The sequence below is a fragment of the Toxotes jaculatrix genome, chromosome 13 (genome assembly GCF_017976425.1).
Source record: "Toxotes jaculatrix isolate fToxJac2 chromosome 13, fToxJac2.pri, whole genome shotgun sequence".
NCBI lineage: Eukaryota > Metazoa > Chordata > Actinopteri > Toxotidae > Toxotes > Toxotes jaculatrix.
The window spans coordinates 12,288,442-12,312,773 of NC_054406.1; the positions used below are offsets into that span (position 1 = coordinate 12,288,442).

The 24,332-nt window shown below is 40.8% G+C and overlaps 1 protein-coding gene across 1 annotated transcript in view; it reads left to right on the forward strand.

The window, feature by feature from the left end:
* gabbr2 (gamma-aminobutyric acid (GABA) B receptor, 2) overlaps nucleotides 1-19,773 on the forward strand; it is a 161,047-nt gene extending 141,274 nt beyond the window's left edge. Inside the window, exons 14-19 of the mRNA XM_041053758.1 lie at nucleotides 9,327-9,437; nucleotides 11,141-11,365; nucleotides 11,592-11,774; nucleotides 12,150-12,279; nucleotides 17,497-17,614; nucleotides 19,608-19,773. Of these exons, the coding sequence (XP_040909692.1) occupies nucleotides 9,327-9,437; nucleotides 11,141-11,365; nucleotides 11,592-11,774; nucleotides 12,150-12,279; nucleotides 17,497-17,614; nucleotides 19,608-19,773 (933 nt within the window). The remainder of the gene's footprint in view (nucleotides 1-9,326; nucleotides 9,438-11,140; nucleotides 11,366-11,591; nucleotides 11,775-12,149; nucleotides 12,280-17,496; nucleotides 17,615-19,607) is intronic.
* The last annotated feature ends 4,559 nt before the right edge of the window (nucleotides 19,774-24,332 follow it).

Genomic DNA, 24,332 nt, shown 5'->3' on the forward strand with positions numbered 1-24,332 from the left:
TGAGAATGCATAAGTGAGCGACTGAGTCTGTTTGTGAGCACTTATCTAGTTGTTTCTGTCTCAGTGTTTGTGCCAGCATGGGGGTGTGTGTGTTTCTTCAGTCTGCATTTAAATGTGTGTGTGTCTCTGTGTGTTTGCATAGTTTTTGTGTGCTTTTGCACATGTGGAAGGGTGTGTGTTTCACTACTTTGAAGTTGCTTCTTTTGAAGCAGTGGTATGAGCAACTCACTAGAAAAAAAGATTTTGTGTTTCTCCACCTTTTACCTCTTAATTTAAAAATATGACTTGCCAACATTTCTTGTCTTGTACTGTTTTACTCACTTCAGATTTCGTATTTTTTACTGACTGCTCTTGCATTGCACCTGTTACTCAATCTACATTTTACTGTAATGAAAACAATAAGAAGGGTGATCGAAAACATGTTGAAACTTATGCTGAGGATAAACAACAACACCTTTCTTATACTGTGATACAGAACACTAAAATCATGTCCCCAAATATATCAGGCAATCAAAATAGCTTTGGTACAGCTTCGTGCTGACACTGCTGTCAGGAGTGCAGTAACTGATACAGTACACTGACAGGTTATCGCTGGACTGGGATTACAACTTCTTTTTTCTTTAGATGATATTGTGACAATTCACTCGCATATGCTGACGTTTCGAGACCAATTTCATGGCTCCAAATAAAGCGTCCTGAGAAACTTATAGTGGGAATAGGAAAAGAAACCAGGATGGGCTTCAGTGCATGAATTAAACACAGACAATCATCAGTGAATAAAATGAGAAAACTGACGTTTAGCCAGTTTTTAATTTCCCTGCATGAAGCTCTGGTTTGTTTCCAATCTGTGGGTGCTGGCAGGTCAGCCAGTTATCTGAACAACATGGAATCAATCCTTTGTCAAAATATTATTGTGGCAGTTTCTTACAGAGAAAGAGTAACAACAACAAAAAAAAAACCCTTTCACAATTTCATCATGTTACTGCCAATTTGGCCCAGTGGTGGTTAGAAGGTCGTTGGGCCATGGTTCTATCAGAAGGATTAGTCCTCAAATGGGATTACAGGCTTGTATGAAAAAAGAAAGAAAAGGGGGTGGATGTTCAAGCAGTCAAGAGAGCAGAAATATTTGAATGCAGACAGACACATTCAAGTAAAGAGATCATTTTATCATCATTAGTGAGGAAGGGGAAAGGAGGGGGGAGGAAACTGTCTTAAGAGGGATGGAAGCTGTATGGTGAGATGTGAGTTGTGTAGTTTAATGAAGATTAAAGATTGAATGATTTGGAAGAGTGTGTGCATGTGTAGGATAAAGAACAGCGAAATAGTGTTTCATTATGTTTTTATTTTTATGATTTATCTTATTTCGACTGTTTTTTTCTCCACTTTCTTTTTCTTTCCAACACATCCTTGTTCTCTCGCTCTTAAGAGAGCCATAATAATATCTGTGAAGATGCACTGGAGTGGAATATCCTGGTCACCCATCCGGTGTGACGAGGACACTACTGTAAAACACACACACGTCCTGTCACACAGGCACACACACACAGGCACACACACACAGTTAGATGGTATTCACACACAGTGAAGTGGCATGGCTGAGACCCACATGGCTTGGAGTGCCAGCGGCGTCTTGCTGCCTTGCCACCATGGCCCCTCTGCATGTAGGTCAGCCTCAGCCGGGGGCACACCACCCTTACCCTCCCCCCCCCCCCCTCTCCCTTGGCTCCTTCTCTCCTATCTCCATCCCTCACTTCTTCCAGCCCTTCCTCCCTGGATTCTTCTTCCTCTCCTTCCTCTCATCTTTCGCTATCTCGAGTAGTTCAGAATCAGGATGGCAACTTTCCTGATGACAGCTGATGTTCAGTGTGTGAACAAATACCTTGTGATATTTAAACTCTCCATGGGTTAAACTCTTCACAGTATTTTCCTTACCTGGTTAACAAAGAGCAAAAAAGGAAAATTGTAACTAACATGCTAACCTCTTTATTACACTAACATCACTTTCACAAGACTGGCTGTCTTGTGAAAACGACATATCTCCAGATCATCAACTTTTTATCAGCTAGGAAAAACAGACCTGTTCTCAGTTTTGTGTCAATGCATTTTTCAGATATTTCAATGGGTTTTTAAATAGTTAATTTAAGTTGGACAGTTTTTGCAATTCATAATTCAAACTCACTAAATCTGGAGACATGTCCTTTTCCCTGGACAGTGACAAAGTGCCAGTATGTGTCTTTTTCCTGTGTTACCAAGGAATCTCTATCCACCCATTTAAAAAAAAAAAAAAAAAGTGAGGAAGAAAATTGAACAAACCGTTTTTTCGTAGTCAAACAGAAACCAGCTACATTCCAAAAATGTGCTCAGATGGGCCACTTGACACAACAAAGATCCTACAGTATATAAAACAGGAAAACATTTTGAGAGGTAAAGGGGCAAAATGCAAACATTGACAGAATATAAGAATTGCAAGTTGAAGCAAATGCTACTAAGATAAACAGTGAAAGCCTCCTTGGGAATTGCTCTTTCCAGAGTTTTTCAGACCCCGACAAGTGACTTTATGCATCATCTGATGTTCAAGTCGTTAGCCTCATGAAGTGATGGAATCAGGTGCTTTCTTGTTACTGCACACGCACCAGCATCAGGAACAGAGAAAAGTGCCTTTAATAATCTCATCACCTCAGCAGGGAGGCTGACGTTATAAAGATGGGAGGCAGAGCTGGTTTTAAACATCACTCTATTTATTGCAGCAGGTGAGAAGCAGGTGTCATTATGCAGTGTACGAGAATGACACAAGTTGCTTAATCACAATCGACAGTGGAACGTCAGTTGGTCTCCGCTCTGTGGTTCTTTGACCCTGCTTAAGTATCTCAGCATGAGCAAGTCCTTGTGTTTATGCACCATTTAAAGCTGCTGTGATTGTGCTCACATGTGGTTGGCAGTAATGTCCATACAAACTAGACATGTATAAATGAAGTTTGTAATTTCTATAAATAGAGTCCATGGTCTGTTTTCTCTCAAACTGCCTACCTGCATGTTAAGAGCATATGTTTATATACCACCTTTAAATTGTGTTACCCCTTTCTCCTTAAAAAAATATAAAGCTTGAGTTGCAATCTCTCATTGCAGGTTGGCACACAGCAACCTCACAAGCTTTGTACCATTAGTTTGCATTATATTTGTCCATTTACATTTGTCCATTTCTGTTTAACAGTCTATTTTCACCCTTAACTGTCTGTGAAAGTTAAAAAAAAAATGCGGTCTTTTGCAACAGTGTGTTTGCTAGCAGCCAGTGTGAAAGCAGTTTCCAACCAGACTCTACTGTGACAAAGACTCGCTGGCTGGTAAAACAGGACAAATGTGACGAATATGAATATGAGGGGAAAATTGGGTGCATGTTCAAGAAATATTATGAGTAAAGCAAATATGGTTACAGGAGTTCTAACCATGTGCATAATTTAAGGTAGAAAGATTAGGATCAAGGGTTAGTTTGTGTAAGGATGAGACAATCACAGCTGCCTTCTTTAACTTCCGAATTAGCTTTAAGGCATTTGAGTTATGGCTTGACATGTAGCTGTTACTGAATGTCATGGTGAATCTACAAGAAAATGTCTCCTGTATGGGGATGAACTCTTTCTTGGCATCACTGGCATCAACCTCCCTGCCCAACCAGCTGAGCTAATTACCCACTATGCATTTGCTCACTATTTGCTTGTCTAAAGGCCATTATTGCTGTTCAGAATTTGATAGAGGGCCTGTGAAAACGGTGCTCGCTGCTTTTCAAATGATTTCCTACAAATTACTGTGGCACCAGGATGCCTTTCATCTTCCCATCTCTTTGCCCTTGATGTGTATTTTTTTTTCCTCCTCCTGCCTCTCTCCTAATCTCCCATCCTGGCTTTTCTACATTCCCTTATTCATTCCTTAAATACCTCCATCCTTGTAACATTTTTCTCTGTATGCTGCAGTTGCTTCTCCTGCTTTCCCCAGTCCTTGAGACTATGAGGTTTCTTGGGTCTCTTCTAAAAACCACTTTCAACAAAGAAGATTTTTACATAATGTGATTTTTGTCACAACTTTAATCTTGTTTGTTCTAATGACAGTAATTACCTTAAGACAGCGGCGACAGCCTGAAAGGGACAGACGACAAATGCTAAAAATGTCTTCATTTGCACTTTCGAAAACAGTTGGTGCTGAACAGGATAATGTGTTTGTGTTTGTGTGACATCTCCATTAGACAGCACTGTGTCAGTGTGCATCTCCCTGTCGCCGTGCCCAGGCAAACAGTTGGCGGGGCTGGTACCCTGGGCACCAGCTAAGCACGATGCCACCCGCTGACGTTAAACACATTACCGATCGCAAATCAGAATGTCCAAATTTGTTATTATTATTTAGTATTCAACATATGACATTGCTTACTGTTCTGAAAGAGATTTCAAATAGCCTCCGCGTACATAAATGTAAATGATTTTGATCCCTGGAGTAATCACAACACAGTAATTTTATGCAGTGTTTTTATGATAAAACTTTTACGATCTTCCCAGAGGACAGAAAATCTATTCTAGACTGGGTTTTTTTTCAGCGATTCCCATTTTCTCTCCCTCTGCACTATTCTCCATGGCTTTCCTTCCATCATTTTCTTTGCGTTTTTAGAAATTACTACAGCAACATAAATTGCTGCCATAAAGTCCAAAGTTCCACCCACAATCTCTATCTTTTTGTCCTCATCGCTTTCTCTCTGTCTTTCACCGTGGTAGAATCCTCCTCTGTTGTAATTGCCCGTGTGAGTGATGGAGTGTTTCTGTCAGTGTTTGCCTGATAGCACCGTCTATACACAGACACACACATGCACACACACACTCTTTGCAGACAAACAGTCACTAACGCACACGCAAAGCCCAGTCGCATTACGTATGTGTGCTCACAGAATGTGCAAACGTTGGCACCCACAGGGACATATGCTCGCACACACACACACACGCACACACACACACACACACACACACACACACACACACACACACACACACACACACACACACACACACACACACACACACACACACACACACACACACACACACACCTCTGTGTGAAGTAGCTGCAGGTGACAATGAGTGAGCTCTCCATTTCCCTTCTCACTTGTTGGTCTATCTCTCCCTGCTTTCCACCAGGCCAGGGGCCATCATATTGTCAGAGTGAGATCCATATCCAGAAACAAACCCCTTTGGCTGTGATCGTGGAGTCAGGGGAAAACAGGGATGCAGGATGCTCTATATGACTGGGAGGTTTTTTTTTGTTTGTTTTTTTTGTTGTTTCGTTGTTCTTGTTTGGGTTTTGTCATAATTTTTTTGCTTTTTAATGGCACTTGAAATGAGCATGCCAGTATTTAATGGCAGCTTAGTGAGTTTGCCAAAAATCTTATAGCAGTAATTTTCCAAAACACATCATGTATCCTAAGTTTTTTAATGTGTTTCCCTCTGTTCCAGACAGCCCATGGTTTCTAATTAATTTAGCACAATGTAAGAATCAACTTACAGAGGCTTGAAACGTGCTTCAGATAGGTAATTCAATTTATAATTTATTTCTCTACAAAGGTTTGTGCATCATTTTCATGGTAACTGGAGACTTGAGAATCAATTGCTGAACAGCGTCCCCTTCACAGTCTTTGTTACGACATCAAAGAATCAAACCCAGTAGACAAAACACTCAAGCACGGACACTGACAACAGGATAATGTAAATTTTGATTTGATTTTTCAGGTGCCAGCTCTCAAGTCTCAGATGTTCGAACTCTCCACCAGTCCATTCATGTAACAAGCTTTTCTCTAAATGAAGTGTAGTGAATGGGATAAAACAAGCTCAGAGAAGAAGAAAAAACAGTAAACTTTGTTCTGTTCTTGCCTCTGTTAACCAATGATTGTGTTTCTCTGAACACCCATATTGATCACACAGCAGCTGTGTCTACAAAAACACATCTGATAGCCAGATAGTTTGAATTTACAGTCGGCTTGTCCCTAATCTTTATCCTCCGCCTTTCCATAGCTCTTTCTGATGTATTCACTCGACCTCCCTACTGCTCTCTACTTATTTCTTCCTTTTAGAAATTTTTCCTTCCTTCACTTTAAGTTATTCTTCCAGTATCTCTTTGAGGAAACAGAATTGACAGCATCTATTTCTCTTACCTCTCCACACCATCATTTCTACCTTCCTTCCATCTATCCTGCTATGCCTTTATTGTTCCATTCATTTCAGATTCCATCTTCCCATCTATACTTCTTGCTCCTATCTTCTCTCCATCCCACCCTCCATTTCTTTCTCCCTCTTCTTTCCGTCACTCCCTTCATCGCCTCATCTAGCTCCATCTCTCCATAGACAATCTGCCAGCACTGTGCCCGCTCCAGCCCTCCCAGAGTGATCCCGTTAGAGGGCTAATGCTGTGAAAAATGACAGTGAACCGGCACTTTTACTGCCATCACCACCGCTTTGGGGCCGCCTGCCGCCTACAGCCCTGTTGCCTGGCAACTCCCCAGACAGCTTCCCTCCAAAAGGCGAGAGCTCCTGTCTGCTCTGTTGCGATAGAGACCCGAGCCTAATAAGCATTATATCTCATTTTGTCTTATCATTTTGTTGTTAGTGACACAAGTTTGCTCGGAGCTGAGACTATGCAAAGAGCACTGATGCAGAATATGTCTCTCGTATTGAATGAACAAAATGATTTGCAAGAAGTGTGACTTCTTGGAGCACTGTTGTTTGAATAAGAGGTTGCTCAGCCAAAAAAAATCAGAAATATGCACAAATGATGAAGCTGCAGATGATGCTGTGAAGCTTTTCAGTAGAGGAGAGATGAGGAGCTCTGACCCCATTACAGATTTCTTGGATGTCATGCTATGGGTTTGGTACATTTACATTCTAGAGTCAATAAATCAAATTTCAGAACAATGATTATTAATGATATAATGAGAAGGTAGTTGATAGTTCTCTCACAGGCTGGATCAGTGATGGATTTCAAAACTTATTTTGCCACTGAAGCCTTAATAAATGACAATCATCCCCTTCTCTTGCTAGTGAATCCCCTTATAAATGTCCCCATTTATACTGTAGATAGATAGAGAATTCTACTTCTTATTTTATAATGCAGTGCACCAGGATATAATGACAACTGATCGGACTGATCTGGCATGAGGAGAATCTTAAAAACAGCACAGTTAAACAGATTTTCATTTCTTTGTGCAAGAGAGACGGTAATCAAGTGAAACATATATTACAGTACTTTGAATAAGGTGAACAGAGCCTGCATTAAATTTCTGTCTGATCATATTTAATCTTGTGATACTGTAGCTTTGTGTGATGGCATTTAATTCAGACTTCTTCAAAGCGCTACAGAAATGTTACTAGGTCCGACCTAAAAGGCATCGCTTTAACAGACAGATGAAGGCAGCAATGCTTCATAGCCCTTCTCTGAAAAGGGCTCAAGTGTTTTTTGGATGACTGGAAAGCAGAGGGGATGAGGCTAGTCTTTGTAAAGCTTCATCATCCATGCTCTATTGCAACTGCTGCAGTCCAACGCGGCCAGTAGCTTGCAGAGTGTTTGTCTTCATTGTTTACACAAAATATAAAACTGTATCACTTCCTATGACCAGAGAGGCTTCCTGCCGCTGGCTACTGCCCAGGGACTTGGGCAAATCAGGGCATCTCATACATAACTCATGATTTTCTCATGCTCAGTCCCAACACATTCCATCAAAAAATTACCAAAAAGAACTGTTACATTACCTGTAGCTGTATGATGAAAATATCATGCTTGGGTCTGAGGATCATTTTTCTGCACTGTGTTGGCTAATTATGGTTCCTTGTAAAAAAAAAAAGAAAAAAATATATCCTGTGCGTCATCTCCTGGCCCACTTATTTCTCTTTCCACCTCTATCAATGCTTTTAAGGCAGAAACCTTTTCCAAACGCTGTGTGGTGGTGGAAAGTTGCATGTCCAAGGAAGAGGCACTGGAACTAAAGCTAGAAAACTGTACTGTAACACAACACTTGAAGGATATACTGAAAGTGTATGGTACAGGCCTATTTCTGTTCAGCCATGTAAGGTGAATCAGTGTAGCTATTAAAGCACCAGTTTCCCATTTTAAATGATTATCCAATAGAGAACCACTAATGCAAATCCATCAGCGTCATAGAGAAAACCATGAATAGTTGCAATTTCCATTAATGTGAGCTGAATGGAGAATATGAAGGTCGAAATGACTAGTAGTGTGTGTGTGTGTGTGTGTGTGTGTGTGTATTTATGGGTGATGAGAGCATTCGCATGAGCCACATCAAACAAAGTACACGCTCAGTGTAGAATGTATGAGGACAGAAACAAAGCCAACATCTCAGTATTTCTCCTCTCGTCTTGCTTTCTGCCTTAAAGGAATTTGCTTATGAACTGAATTTCATCACCGTAGATGCCTGTGCACACATACACACACCATCTGCTGAGCCATTAGACAATTCTTTTTGTAAATAAGCCTGAAGACACACACACACACACGCACACACACACACACACACACACACACACACACACGCACATGCACCTAGAGAGAAGAGTGGCAGTATGCCCAGCCTTGCCCCAGGTGTCTCACAGTTGATGTATTGGTGTGGCCTCAGATGAATCCATGCAGGCCAAACTAATGCTCTTATTAAAGGCTTTTTAAATCTCTGCCTAACAGAGAGAGTGAAAGAGAGAAAGGAGGTGACGTGTTTTAGCATATAAATATCCACCTCAGGTGCTAATTTGCCCTGTAAGTCACTTGTGTCACTGGCTGCGGTGAAAGACAAGTGGAAATAAAAAGAAAAGCAAGAGGAACGGAGCGACAGGGGCAGGATGGAGAGAGCGTGATGGAGACTGAGTGAGAAACAAGAAAGAAAAGGGGAGGTGTAAATCACATTAATGAATAAGCTTCATTAGTTGTGCCCATTAGCATCCTAAGCACGGATTAATTTAACTTCAGCTGACTTTGGAGAAGCCTAGTGGCCGTGATGGGACACAGTTTGATTACACACCTGGATGTTTGATCACTGACACCCTTCATTCTGATGAGCAGCGGACAGTAATGTGAAATCAGAACACCTGCAAAGAGAGAACTAATGTGGCTTACTAAGGATTTCCTCCTTTTTGAGCTCATTTGCTGGTTTTCTCTGCTGTTTTTGTCATTGCTGCCTGTTCCATTGCAACCTTTACACCTCAGGTTATTTTTTTTTATCTGTCTGATTTACTGAAGTACTTTTTTGGATGTTGCACTCAATTCTCTTCCCGTCTCTGTGTTTGTGTCGCCACTAGGCGGACCCCCAAGGCCGAGACATTGCCATCCGTCCCTTCTTGGAGCACTGTGAGAACACCCATATGACCATTTGGCTGGGCATCGTCTATGCCTACAAGGGGCTGCTAATGGTGAGAGAATTTGCCTCCAAAGGCTTAACAGTCTGCACAAGCTCTATATTTAGACCCTGGACCCTGGAGGAAAAACTGCGTAAGGAGGGATCCCTCTTCCAGTATGGACGGAAATGCAGCAGACAGCGATGTGCACAGAGTAGTCAAAAATAACAAATTACAATATGGAGAATGTGACCATTTGACCTCTATCCTTGAAGACCTGGAAAGAGAACAGACTACACCTACACACAAGAGACAGACTCAAGTGTACTAGCCAATAGTCTGGGACATAACCTCTGTAAAACTATGTGTTCACAGTTTAGCTCTTGCTCTAACTCCTATTAATTTAATGCATATAGCCATTAAAAAGACAATGGTTTTAACAGTCTTCTAACCAGCATTATTGTCTGTTAATGTTAATGTTTATCTTGATAGATCAGTAGCAGTTTACTGGTGAATAAATGTTCACTGATTTCATTTGATCATCATTATTAATATTTAAAGATTTCAGTTCGCAGGGGCACTTAAGGACTAACAGGATGAAAGGGGGAGGGGCCCTAACCGATGGGCTGCACCTGGACATGTACCTGTCACCGTGTGCAAAACACAGGGTTCTAATCAAACTGTAACATACCTCAGGAATTTTCTATTTCCCCAGCACATAGTTTGTTTGAAAGCCTCCATTAAGCAGGAGCAACCGTGAATTATGCAAACCTCACTACATTTATGGTGAGGCGGAGGAGAAGGAGCGAGACGCCGCCGTAAATCATCTTAAGCAGATTGAGAGAATGCAGATACTACTGAAAAAACGTCAAAGACAGCGAGATGGAAGGAGTGAGAAAATTGTAGGGTAACAAGTTGAAGGGCTTTGATGTAAAATAATAAGACAGGAACAAAGAAGTGGAGCGGGTGGAAAAAGTTTGTATGTGAGTGACTGACAGGAGCCCACATCTGTATGAGGCGTAGAGAGGGACAGCACAGCAAAAAGAAGCATTAAGGCTTCAGACATCTCTGCACACACACACTCACATATGAATACATGCACACACACACACACACACACACTGATACCTCACAGTCACATACACATGCTCACACACCTCAGGTTCACTAATCCCTGATGACTGCTTTTTTAATTCTGCTGCTTGTCATTCCATTAACTCTCATATAGACTTTAGAATTAGCAGGCAGGCCACCATCAACAGCACACAGTGAATTATTCAGCAGACTGTGCAGGGTGCTGCTGCTGCTGCTGCTCCAGTGTTCTACCAAACAATTAATTTTCTCTCACTAAATAAACATTTCACAAGTGTGAAACCTAAATCTGCTTTAAAGTGGTTTCTTTAGGTTTTTTCTCCTCTTTAAGACTTTGTCACATAATGAAATTGATTTTTGTTTCATTTTTTTTAAGTGTCTCAAAGTAAAGTGAAACATGCACTCCATTAGTATTTATGAAGAACAATGAAGAGCACTCAACAACAAAAAACATTAAGATTTAATAATAAAGCCCTGCTTTAATCTGAAAAAAAAAAAAAATCCTGTCTAAGCTAGCAACAGCAAAATGAAAGACTGCATAGTTTTAAAACAGTGAGGTTGACCAATGTTCAGACTTTATATAACCAAACTCAAAAGCTGCTTTTAGTTGTTCTGAGATGTCTGTGTGATCTTTTCTCAGAATTCTTATAGAACATGTTTTGCTTCATCTTTCTTTTCCTTGATAGCTGTTTGGCTGCTTCTTGGCATGGGAGACCAGGAACGTGAGCATCCCCGCCCTCAACGACAGCAAATACATCGGGATGAGTGTGTACAACGTGGGCATCATGTGCATCATCGGTGCCGCTGTGTCGTTCCTGACCAGAGACCAGCCCAATGTCCAGTTCTGCATCGTGGCGCTGGTGATCATCTTTTGCAGCACTATCACGCTCTGTCTGGTCTTCGTTCCCAAGGTCAGTTGTTGTGTGAAAGAGGAGAGGGTGTGTGTGTCAGCGTACATGTGGATCACTGCACACTGCCAAAATCTAGAGTGTTTAATTATCACCACAGTCACACACAACACTTCACTAAGCCCTGGACGCTAAAAATGCAGCGTAAACAGTTACGTGTAGCTTATTTAGTCCAGGTAATTTTATCCCACAGCGCAACTGTGACTAATACTCATAACCCCTCTTCCAGTTAATCACCATGAGAACCAACCCAGACGCTGCTACTCAGAACCGGAGGTTAAAGTTCACTCAGAATCAGAAGAAGGAAGACTCCAAGACCTCCACCTCGGTCACCAGCGTCAACCAGGCTAACACTTCTCGGCTGGACGGGCTTCAAACCGATAACCACCGCCTCCGCATGAGGATAACAGAGGTCTGATCCAGAGAGAACACAGACATGTTGTATTTCTTTTTTTTTTTTTTTTTTATACCATGAGCAACATTTCTCAAAACAGGACAACAGTGCAGTGACTAGCAAGGTTATTAATGCAATCGTGGAATAAGGAATAAGGCTTAAGTTGTGATGTCTTTGCCAGAGAGGAGTCTTTTACATTCATAACTGTACTTAGAAATGTAAAGTAGTTGCAGAAGTCTGTTGTACATACAGTAGATCAGACTCAACACTGGGTAATATTTGCCTGATAACCTTGCAGCCTGCTCGAGCTAGGTTGTTCGTGAATAATTTATGCAAATTTGATGTAATCGAATACAGTTATGTTTACGTTTCTCTGTTTTTCTGTTTAAAAAGTTGGACAAGGAGCTGGAGGAAGTGACCATGCAGCTGCAGGACACCCCAGAGAAAACTCCTTACATCAAACAGAACCATTACCCCGACGCAAACAACATCCTCAGCATACGCAACTTCACAGATGGCAAAGGTGAGAGACTGGCTGTATTCCATCAGCAGTATCCATGAACCAGGAACTCCGACCCACCGTCTATCACAGTCCTGTTAGGCCGTGTGTGTGTATGTGTGTCACCCTACTCATTTGAGGCATACTTACAAAGTTTGTTTGTAACAATGTTGATATTCGCTGAGTGTGAAGTGACAAACACATAACTTACAATAATGAAGTGTTGGTTCTTTTTCCATCATAGTCGGTGTAAAATCCAAGATGGTGAATCCTTCCTTCCCCAGTCTGTGCTGCTCAGCTGGGCTGTGCTCAGTGCTGCTGCTGGTGGTGCCTGAAAACTACATTGCATCACTCTATAAAGACCAAAAGCAGTTCTTCAGGAAATAATTCAGTCCTGTCTCACTGCGGTACAGTGTGATTCAGCCTGATGCAATTCTTTATACAGTACCACTGTAATAAGCTACATGTTTGTGCGCATTTCACTGTAGAGAGAAAAATTAAAATGGTCCATATCACAGTTTTATAACGATCATAACAATTTGTTAATATTCAGAAATAGAAAGCTAATCCGCTCACACATTAACTAATAATAATTCTTTAGAACACATAAACTATGTTTGCATATTCTGTGGGTTCAGTAAAGGATTTTAATGCTGCGTTCAGAGCAGCAGCTTGCAGGAATATCTTCAGGCTTTCTTTTTTTTTTTTTTTTTAATTGCTGGAGTTTCTGTCAGCTGCAGGTGAAGAAGGGACACAGAAGCACTCTGTCTGACAAGCAGGTCTGTGACGTCTCTTAGAATGAGTCATGAGATTAGCTACAGTACCTGAATACTTCAGCGCTGCTCGGCAAGTTCTACACATATACTCTGGCCACACTTTATCAACTCTCTCACCTTTTATTATAAAGTCCAGAGTGTGTCCACACTTGATTTTGCACCTAATTATTTGGTGTTTGGGGTGATGTTTGCCGTCTGTTGAACAATGTACTTGAGAAAACAGAAGAGTAAAGAAAAGGGAGGGAGCAGTTAAGGTGAACCGTCATCGGGTGAGACAAGCATAATTATGGAGACACTACAAGTAAACTATCAGGTGCTAAAATATAAAGATACATGTCATATTTATTTCTTCACTGTGTCAGTTTACTCTCCCAACTTCTGCCCCCTTCATGCTGTTTGAATTGATGCAGCTGTATCTTAGATGAAGACGGGCCCCTCAAATTGAATCAGAGAATCGTTACACCCGAGCAGCATCGCTTTGCATTAGGCACCATTTTCACAGACGCGGGGTGATGGCGATGTACATCAGCCAGATCCAGCACGTCTGATGCACACGCCAGCAACAAAGCTGCTCTCAGGGGTGTCTAATGGATCTGTCTGAGTTTCGGAAGGTAAAAGAGCGAAACAGCTGCGCTCGTTCTGCGGATTGGGAGCAGAGTATGTTGGAATTGTTTGAGAAGCTTCTCATCTGTGAAAGTTCATAGTTATGCAATGAGCTGATGGCGCTTAATGAGTGCATTCACAGAGCAATGTGTCTAATGCCTCTTCTTTGGGTCTTAGTTTGTTCTCTGCTTCCTTCTGTTTCTCCTCCTTCTCTGCCTCTCATCTTTTTGCAAGCACGCACACATAAACATGCACCAGACACACATCCCTCCTGTTTTAGTTCAAATATTGTCTGGCTGTAAAATAATATTTGGTGGTGGTGGTGGGGTGATATTATGCGATTATACCCTTACACGGATATATTTGAAATAAAAATATGTCTATGTTGCTGTGCTCTTGGTTGGAGCAGCTTAGTGTTGAGAAGTCAGTGCCAATATTATTTTAATTAGTAAAAAATGAGCTACCATCTGTGAGATTTTTGACATTCCTGTCTTTATCCTTTAAAGAATCCCATCCAAAATACTGCATCAAATTTTGTCAGTCAGGAGATTTTTCAGTGGTTTGAAAGATTTTACAAGATGCTGTAAGAAACTGCTTTGGCTCAGTGCACTGTTTTTTTTAAAATCATGTATTATGGCTCACATGTGTGAGTGAAAACCTATCCATCTTAAACTCCATTTCCATTCATCAAAAAATAATGAGGAAGAAAGAAAAATTACGGCATATTACCTGAAAATAATTAACTAACCTAATTTAAGTAAACACACTCTCGTATCTTCCATTTGTTGAGAGTAATCTCTCTAATGTACCGGCAGCAGCTGGCAGCTGACATCAGGATCTCTTTAGTGAACTAAAATTCACATTGTGTGGGCTCATAGAAATAAATCTATTTTTGACTCATTCTTTGTATGTGCTCCCTTGGTTACTTTGTCAGGAGAGACAAATATAACCAGAGACGTCTCGGTATAAATATGCATTTACAGAGACATTTTAATAGGAACGAAAAATATAATGTGGCTAACAATCTCTATCTGTCTTCTATAAATTTGCGTCAGATTATATTATTCATATTTACAAACCTGTGTTAAACAGTTTTGGTTCAGAGTTATGAAATGTGTGCAACCTCTCCAGGACAACAGCAGGAGTTGGCAGCAAAAAGGATTGTTGTCATTTTCATTAGGGGAAATCGCTGGTAGAGAAATTAGTCATTTTAAGGAGGGAATATTATTAAATAGCAATAGAAAGGAGCTCTGTAAATGGACAGAAAACTAAATGAACACTGGGCTGCTTCAGTTTGTATTTGGCTAAAACAGAGAACGACAAGTATGGAAAGTTGTTAAAGTCCTGATTACATGTCAGTCTAGGCATCTGAGGCTGGTCTCATAGTGAGCCACTGACTGACTTACCTATTACTAAAAAATTATACAGAGAGAAGTGCATCAGTCTCTGGGTTGTTAAAATGTTCTTAATAATGATCCCTTGAAGAGAGCAGGAGAAAGAGAGTTCTGAGAAACCCAGTTCACACAAAGAGAGACAGCACATTAGGTGGTACTCACAAACATCAGTCTGACACACATTATGGAAATAAAATCACAGGTCATTAAGCCTCCTTTAAAGATCACCAGCATATAAACTTTTTCCCATCCTCAATCTGCTTATGCTTGACAGTCATCATCATCATCGCCGGCTCTTAACTGTAGTCATCAGTATTCATAAGAGAGCTGGTCTAAATATATTGGGGGCTGTGAATGAGTGGCTGTTATAAGAGTAGAACGCCATGTCAACAGCGATTACGCTCACTCACAAAGGGTGAGAAGCAACACTCCACCTCTCTCTCTCTCTCTCTCTCTCTCTCTCTCTCTCTCTCTCTCTCTCTCTCTCTCTCTCTCTCTCTCTCTCTCTCTCTCTCGGCCTGTCTTCATGAATATGTACAAGCGCACAGCGATGCTGGAGAACACCAGCAGATGACAGTTAAGGTGTGGTTTTCTGACAGATTGGCAGCTGCGAGGCCTGATTTTAGACTGAGAAGCTAGAAGTCATTATGTTATTGGTTCACAGTGATGTGAGCATCTTATATCATGGCTACGGCAGTAATTATTACCCTTTGGACTGTTCAGATATACTGTCGAAACTAATAACTACTGATCATCCAAACAGTTGTAATCAACCTAAAATAGTAAAAGTAAACTAAGCAGCTGCTTAGAGCACCACAACTCATTTTCAGCTCATTATCGATCAATCTTTTGATTGCTTTTTAAAATTGATTTAATTGAATTAATTGATTAATAGTTTTATCTTCAAAAGGTCAGTTGTGAAAAATCCTCATCACAGTTTTCCAGAGCCGAAGACGAGCCATCTAAAAAGAAAAAGATATTTAGTTGACAATGAAAAGAAATATTTTTGTCTGCGAATATTTAAAATTAAATGATTCTTGCACATTGAACATTGAATTTTAAATCTTTATAGTATTATCGTACACTGAAAGTCCTAATTAATTAAATTCTGCTGAAGGTGTCATAAAGGCTGGGACTGGCCCTGTGGGCAGTAGTGACATTTAAAAAAAAAAAAAAAAAAATACTTTCTCTGTGGCACAAACACATATTCTGTGTCTGAATCCATGATGAAGTATATAAATATCTGTGTCTGTGCTTTTAACACAGCTCAGAGAGCTACAAGGTTAGGCTTTTTTCAAAATGCAAAGAGGACTAGTCTGTTCTAAAGTAGTTCAGCAAGCTCACATGTCCAATCAGGGCACGGAGTGCTGTTATCAGTGAATCAGGTCACAAAGTCCTGGGAAATCTGGGACAACTTGAGAGAGAACTCTGTAGGGAAAAAAAAGGATCATCCCGCTACTCTCCAGGTGCAATTTTGGGAAAAGTGATGTTTGTTTACTCCAGTTGTTATTGTGTTTCAACCTCATCAACTGCAGCATCTCCCTGCAACATTAGGAGAATGCAGAAATCGTGTTAGGAAGGCTTTTTGTGTTTCTCCACCTTTCTCTCTTGATGAGGGTTGTTCTTTCTTACTTTCCCTCTTTTACTTTGCTCCCATTTTCACTTTTTGAATTTGTCTCCAGATGTGATTAAATGATGAAATCTGTTTCTGTTTGGGAAAAGGAAACTAACAAGCTTACAGTCAGTTGACAGACATGGTTGACATATTGTTAGATCACTATTTTGACTAAGACTTCTAGTGTTTTCACTTTTGAGCTGATGGAAAGGGTTGTTTTCCCCTGTAATGTATTGTGTTTCCAAAGTGTAAATGCAACATGAATTAATATAAAAACACATTGTTATGTTATTATTATGTTATTAAGTACTTTGAGCAGTGATTTTACCTTTGTGATGTGAATGTATGCACTGTACACACCTGATGCTGCACCTGCACTTTCCCTCACCATTCCACATGTTGTTGTTATTATTATACTGTACCCTCCTTCTTGCTTCCTCTTCCCTTTCCCTTTGACGTCACACTAGGAGGGTTATTATGCTGCTCTCGTCAGTCCCAGAATTAGAAGTACCATCACGTTTTCAGAATCAACTTGATACTGAAGTATTGGTTCTTGTGACATTCCTAGTAGGAATCCACCCTGGATTAATGGATTATCGCTTTTTGCATTGTGCCAGGAACAAATTAATAGCATAGAAATCAAGAGGCATCATTCAGAGGCACCCCAAACAGCTGAAGATACAAATGACGGTCAAGATGCAGGTAATAGGACCACAGTTGTTTGAAAATGACCTTAAAGTCGTGTCTCAGGTACTGGTCATGTGTGGGAAAACAGCTGAGCAGTCAAGTATGACAGCCCACTTGTCACAGCCTATCATATCTTTCATGATGCCTACATGTGTTTTCAATGCAGATGGAGAGAAGTCGATACTGAAGAACCACCTGGAACAGAAGCCTCAGGCGCAGTGGGGCTCCATGGATCCTTCCAGAATAAACAGAGGTCCCCTGGAGGATATCAACTCACCTGAACAGTGAGATCTCCCATTTCTTCAGCACCTCTACCCTCGTGTCCCTCTCCCCCTTCCCCTCTGTCTTGTCAGCCTTCTCATCAGACTACACATCACACATATCGCAACTACCAGCAGCTCTCATGCAGTTGCTCTGGCAACAGAGCCCTGCGAAAGCATGGACCGGCCCTGTACTTTTCTCTCCCACGCACATCAACATACATATAACCACGTAGGGTGTATGTGCAGCGTGAATGCTCACAGTCAAACTCTCACAGACAAACACGTGCATGTACAGTGTTCACACGTTTACATGCAGCTGATTGATTTTTGTCCCAACTTGTTAAAGAAGATCGTCTTTAACTCATTCACACTACATTCACTTATTATTCATAAGGCAGCAAAGCTGAGGGATGTCGACTTCATCAGTAGTGGTGGTGGTGGGGGGTCATTCCCACTATGCTGTCCCAGCATAGTAGGACAGATGGATAGAGAAGGGAGAGGGGGCAGACCAGGAGGGTAAAATATTGAGGAGAGGGCAGTTACAGAGAGAAGATGGATTAAGAGAGGAGGATGTTTAGATAGGAAAGAGAGACAGATAAGGAGGAGAGAAAGAAAGAGGTAGAGACTCACAGAGGCTTATGTAACCAGTGATTTACAGCTCGCATTGGAAGCAGCTCTGAAAATAGACAGGGAGGAGAACAGAAGTAAAGGAACACTCAGAGCTATTCCCATGCCGCATGAATGTTTGATCACATGGAGGGAAGAGAGATGAAGAGGCAGCAAGAGAGAAAGAGACATATAAAGAAGTCAGCAGGAGGTATGAAGAGAGAAAAGGTAGAGGAGGACGAATGGTAACACTTTGTGACATGACGCATGCAAAGTCACACACCAGGTCCATGTAATTGTCAAGTGTAGCATCTGTGTCATGTATGAAACACTCAAAAATACACAAAAAAAAGCAAGATTGTGTTTCCATCAGAAATGGGACAGGTCAGGATAACTGACTAGGCCTGAGGACTATTAATATTTCAAAGTTCACCTAATTAAGACATTTTTCTAGGTCTATAGCTGACTGAGTTTGAATTTCATTCCCCCTCTTAATATTTTACATAAGTGGCATTTGGTTATGTAATTTTCTTGCAAACTGCTGGCAGTGGCACTGGCTCTGGCGAGGTAGGGTGCGAACTGTCACACCAGGCGGAAGCATGAAATGTTCTTTTTGTCAGATGATCCCCGAAGCTGGGAGGCACGGTGGATTAAGGACTTAGTAAGGAGAGGCGAAGAAGGGAAGGAGGGTGCTAAAGAATACTGGGAAAACAATTAGAAGAATTGCTGAGGGCTTGCAGGAACTATACTTTGCCTGTTTGTTCTCAGTTATCCTTTCTGTGTCTCTGTCCAGTTTTTTCACTGTACTTGGGTGTGATTTAAACAACACCAAACAAAAAGTTGGGGGAATTTTAACAGTATACAGGGCAGGTCTACTACATGTGCCACTTCTAGGCTGTGGTACTATCCTAACAGACCATTTTCCCATGTGTCTTTCCTTTGTGTCTTTGTCTTTGTAAGTACTTTTGAATAAATGAAATATGTTGAAGGTGAGTGGTAAGTTTTTATAAGCAATAGGCCAAGCCTCCCAGCACAGAGATGATTACTGTATATACTGTGGGGTAATGTATTTGATAGCAATACATAATTTTTAAAAAATAATTTTTATAATCATATAGTATATGCAAAGTCTAGTCCAACAACACAAGGAATTATGTTCATGTTGGATGATTTTTGCAGCCACTTACATGTAATGTCAACATTTAGGACCAATGCAGAAAGTAATGGGCCCTTTATGTAGCTAGGCACAAAGTGCAGATGTGGAGGGTGGGGTGGTGATCGGGAGTGAAGGGCTTCCAACTTTTACACCAAGGACTAACCACAGTTTTAAAGTAAATAATACTTTAGATATACTTTGTTACTTCATATGTCCGCCTTTTACAGTTTACCTTGCCTTCTTTATCTGCAGCATACAACGTCGACTGTCCTTGCAGCTCCCTATCCTGCACCATGCCTACTTACCTTCCATAGGAGGGGTTGATGCGAGCTGCACCAGCCCCAGTGGCAGCCCTGGTTCCAGCCCACGGCACAGACACATGCCCCCCTCCTACCGGGTAATGGTCTCTGGCCTGTGAGCTTCATACACTCCCCCACCTGGCTCTTTGCAGAGGAGACATATATGGTTCTTTTTTTCTACAACAAATAGACTGATATCATCAGCGTATGTGCGTATTTTGTCTCAGAACAAGGAGGACAGGGGGAGAAGAGAGGGAGGGGGGCCGAGTTTCACTCTTTGTACCTCTTCACCCCAGCCTTTCTTGAGAACTGAAACCCTCAGTCAGGAAGGGGTGGGAGGAGACAGAGTGGGCACTGGATGACCCTATCAAACTCCCACAGTTCACAGCAGTGCCCCCTTGTTCATCTGCTCCCCTTGCATAGGCATATACACATATGCACAGTCAAACAAATACACATACACAAATACACACACATGCACAAACACACTGACACCCCAACAGCAGAGCAGCAGTGGACCAGCCCTGACCTGACGTGTAGCCTTATCTGCTTCGGAGGGGATTGTCTGTTTCTGTTCCTTATCTGTTGTATGTATGTGCTCGCGGCTTCGTGTGAGCCTGTCATCTAACTTAAGTATTCACTGCTTCAGTGACTGGATACTGATGTAGAGACGTGGAATTTACAAAACCCAACAAAGACAACCGTCCAATATACTCCCCCGTCCACTTCCCAACCTTGTGGAGACATGTAAATATCATCATTTCTGACTTTGATGTACTGTAAGCTTTGTACATGCTGTGAATGGACAATTAAAGAGGTTGAGTGTGGAGTTTGTAACAGAGGCAGGTAGTCATGACAGTTTCAATGAAAGCTTATAAAACATGGCGTCCTACAGAGAATTAGACATGTTTATGAAAGAGATATGAATTTGTTTGTGTAACTGTTGATAAATTAGCTTATGGGCAGCAAAGTAAGATACATCAAAGCCTGTGAGTCACAGGAGATGAAAAGGCACCAGGGGGCCATTTCTCCAACATGGAGCAAGACGCACATGGCTCTTTTTTCCACTTTGCTAAATTTGCACCACTGGTTTTTCGTCAGAGATTTCACATCAGACTTTGCATAGACCTTCCATATTTTACAACTTGCTTAATATGTCCTCGGAAAGCATGTTAAACAGAATATTGATGCTATGCCTTTTAACAGGTCTCCAAGGCTGCATATGTTAGAAAATAGAGCTAAAAGACACCACAAGAGTGTTCCACAGTTGTCTTTTATGTGTGTTATATGCCAAGAAATGCACACATTCAGATGTACACTTAAAACGCAAGAGAGCACCTTATGAACTCAGCTGCTTTTCAGACAAGGCATTAGTGACAGACCTGGTCATATTGATCCCCACAGAGTGGTCTCTACAGACTGTTAAGATGTCTATCTGATCAAGCCCTCACAGCTAACCAGCATAGTTAAGGGCGATGAGGTTCATGTCAACGACAAAAGGGCACAAGACTGAAACAAAATGACTTCTTAAGAACAAAGAAAACACAAGAAGTGATGGTGGAAAGGATGTAGGTCTACCAGTTCCACAGCTAGTTTGCTAGTTAAATGGCTGACCTGAATTTCCATGAGCGATAGTAAAGACAATGGAGCCTCGTGTAATAAGCCCCAACCGGCTGTAGCTTTCAGTTCCAAGACGGTGATGACACCACTGCTGGTCACAGTGATAGAGCATAAAGCACAGACACAGGGCTTTCTTTCACAGATAATATTGAGTGTCACGAAAAATCACTTCACACTTAGCAACAGTGAACATACCTCAGTTGCTATGGAAATGTAATTCAGTGCCGTTGAACTCGGCCCAAGAAGGCTGCACTGAGCAAAACGGTCATCGACACAGTGTTGTCATTTTTTTGTAAAACTGTCCTCATGCAGGAGAAAAGCAAACAGGGACTCCGGACAAAAAAAAAATGGACTTTTTATCAAGTGTGAGAAGGTTTGTTCTCAGCATATGTTTCACCATTGGTGTCTTGGTTTTTAGTTTTTAAGGCGTTTGTTGAGCGCTGTGCCTGTTGTCTTATATTGTAGCCTGCAGGACCCACAGTACATAATAGGGTGATAATGGCGCTGACCCAGCAAACTACAGCATTGGCCACACATCTGTAAATTGTACGTGTCATAGATTTATTTGAATTCAATGCCTCAATGCATGGGACAGTGTGGGAGAACTCGGTGAAAGCTCCACTTAAGCTGGGGTGGATTTCCTCTCCAAGCTGGTGTCTGATCAAAAAACACTGTCAGTTCAAAGGCCAGCAGAGGATACAGAGTTGGAGTGGGAGACAAGCTAGCAGAGATCCACCTGCTATCGGACGTATCAGGGTGACTCCCTGTGAGCCCTTCCTGCCCCCTGCTGAGCGCAGGAGCAAGGAAATCCTGAGCACAGACCTCCAAGGAGTCACAGCTTGTCCCTCACCTTTGCCAACTACAAGAGAATCACAGTCACTTGACAAGTGAGTGAGAGACATTGTCAGAGGGTTGGTTCTTTCTTCAGGAGAAGAAAAACCAACCGCACATTTTATATATTACATTATATGTGATTGTGTACAATTTGCTGATACCCTGATGATGGTGTCCATGTATGGAATATTTGGTATTTGGCTTTCTCAAGACGGCATGAAATAAAATGTATAATTCACAGAGTTACCTCTGTTTTTGCAACTGTCGTGACAAATCCACTCCGTTGTTTCATCCTCTCACCTACAATTGGTTTTACGTATATTTCCTTACAAAACATGGATTTAAGTTCTTTTAACCTCTTGATCAGCTCACACATGTCAATGCCAAGATTCTCAGTGGACAAACTCAACATCATCATATCGACTATGCTACTGGTTCAGCAGTTATTCACTGAGGGCAATAAAGTGAAGGTAGTAGCAAACGATCAATCTTAATAACCCACTCCTGGCATTTACCAAATTACCAAATTACTTTTTTTTTTTTTCAAGCCCATCCAAAATGCCAAATGCAGATCATCAGGTACTGTTCTAGTTTTCAAACTGTGCCCTGGTATATATATATTTTTTATTATGATTAATTTCAATCTTTTTTCAACATGGATGAAAAATTGTTCAAATGCAACTGTGGTAGGTCAAGGGCTCATCATTTCCTGTAATAAATAACATTATGCTGATGGTTTGTATTTGCCACAGGTCTTTTTACCTTTTTAGTTTGAAGGTTTGAAGTGACATATACGTATATAATTATATCTTTGTATGTGTCATCATCAGGGTTTCTGGAGAACACGAAACATACATGTCCAAAAATATAACAATATGACGTATATATTAAGTGGAAAAACACACAGGTCCATACTGTTACTGTTTTGTCAGTTAGATATGTGGTCTCACATGGCGTTAAGTTCAGTTAAGAGTTTAAAATGGTAAACAAAACCTATGTTAAATGCAACATGTTCAAGAGGGGCAATAACTTGTTTTCTTATTACAGAAAGAATAGAGAACTATATATATGTATATGTAAAGATCTTTACGTACATTCTCATTTTTACATAGGAAATATTTCACAAAAACGCCACAAGGATACTTGGAAGTCATTCTTTTAATTTACAGTATCTGTAACTATGTTATGTACAGATGAGGTATAGATATGAAAAAGTTGTATAAAATAAGTATCACACTTGGAACACCTGAACATTTTTGGAGCCATTAGTTGTTACGGGGGGGGATTTGAATAACATTCTTCTTTTATTGTCTGAATGTTATGGACAGCCTTTACTTTTCACATCATCGTTAAATAAAGTGAGACTGAAAATAATGCAATGTTTGTTTCATCTGCACACAAGTGGTTGATGTAATAGGATCATTCTTGTGTTGATAATGTTGATTTAAAGACAGTATATAAATTAAGAAAAAAAAAACAATCTGCACTTTTAAAGTTGCTTCAGCAATATCTGCATATCAGAACAATGTTGCTGTGTAGTACCATCTGGTGGCAGGCTTTGGAAACGAGCAAAAACAAATGTAATCTCCCTTTGAAGTTAGCTAACTTCTACAGTATTTCAAAGAGAGACAGAAATCTATCCAGTGTTATGAAATGATATTCTTTATGCTGTAAAGTAGAATGTGTGTAAGGTGTGGTGAAGCCACACTTGCTTGTACTGCTAGCAGCACCTAGCATATTAAGGTCACCACGCTTGCCATTTGTTTATTTTTTAACTGACAAATTCTTTTCAAAGCAGGGAAAGCCACTGGCCATTTGTAAAATAATCAGTAAAGTTTAGCTAGTTAGTTAGGCCCTGGCAAGAGGACATTTCATATGTTCAGCATTAGCATAGGTGGCTTATGTAAGGTTTGAGGCCGATTCTGTATGCTTGAGTTAACAGAGAGCTGACATTTATGCAATGTTATGAGCTCCTGCCTATCAACAATTTATACAACAGGCTTGTAAAATGTCAAGATTCTTTTTTTATGTGAATTATATAACTTTCTCTTTGTTTAATTTTGAATCAAATAATTGCATTAGGTCCTTGTCACAGAGGACAGTTTGACTTGCAGGAAAAACACAGGATTAACTAATAGCACGTAAGACTTTCTTTCCTTTTCAGGTGTCCCAGAAGACATCCACAGGTAAGTATACTATGCTGTTTTTTTATGACATTTTGAAG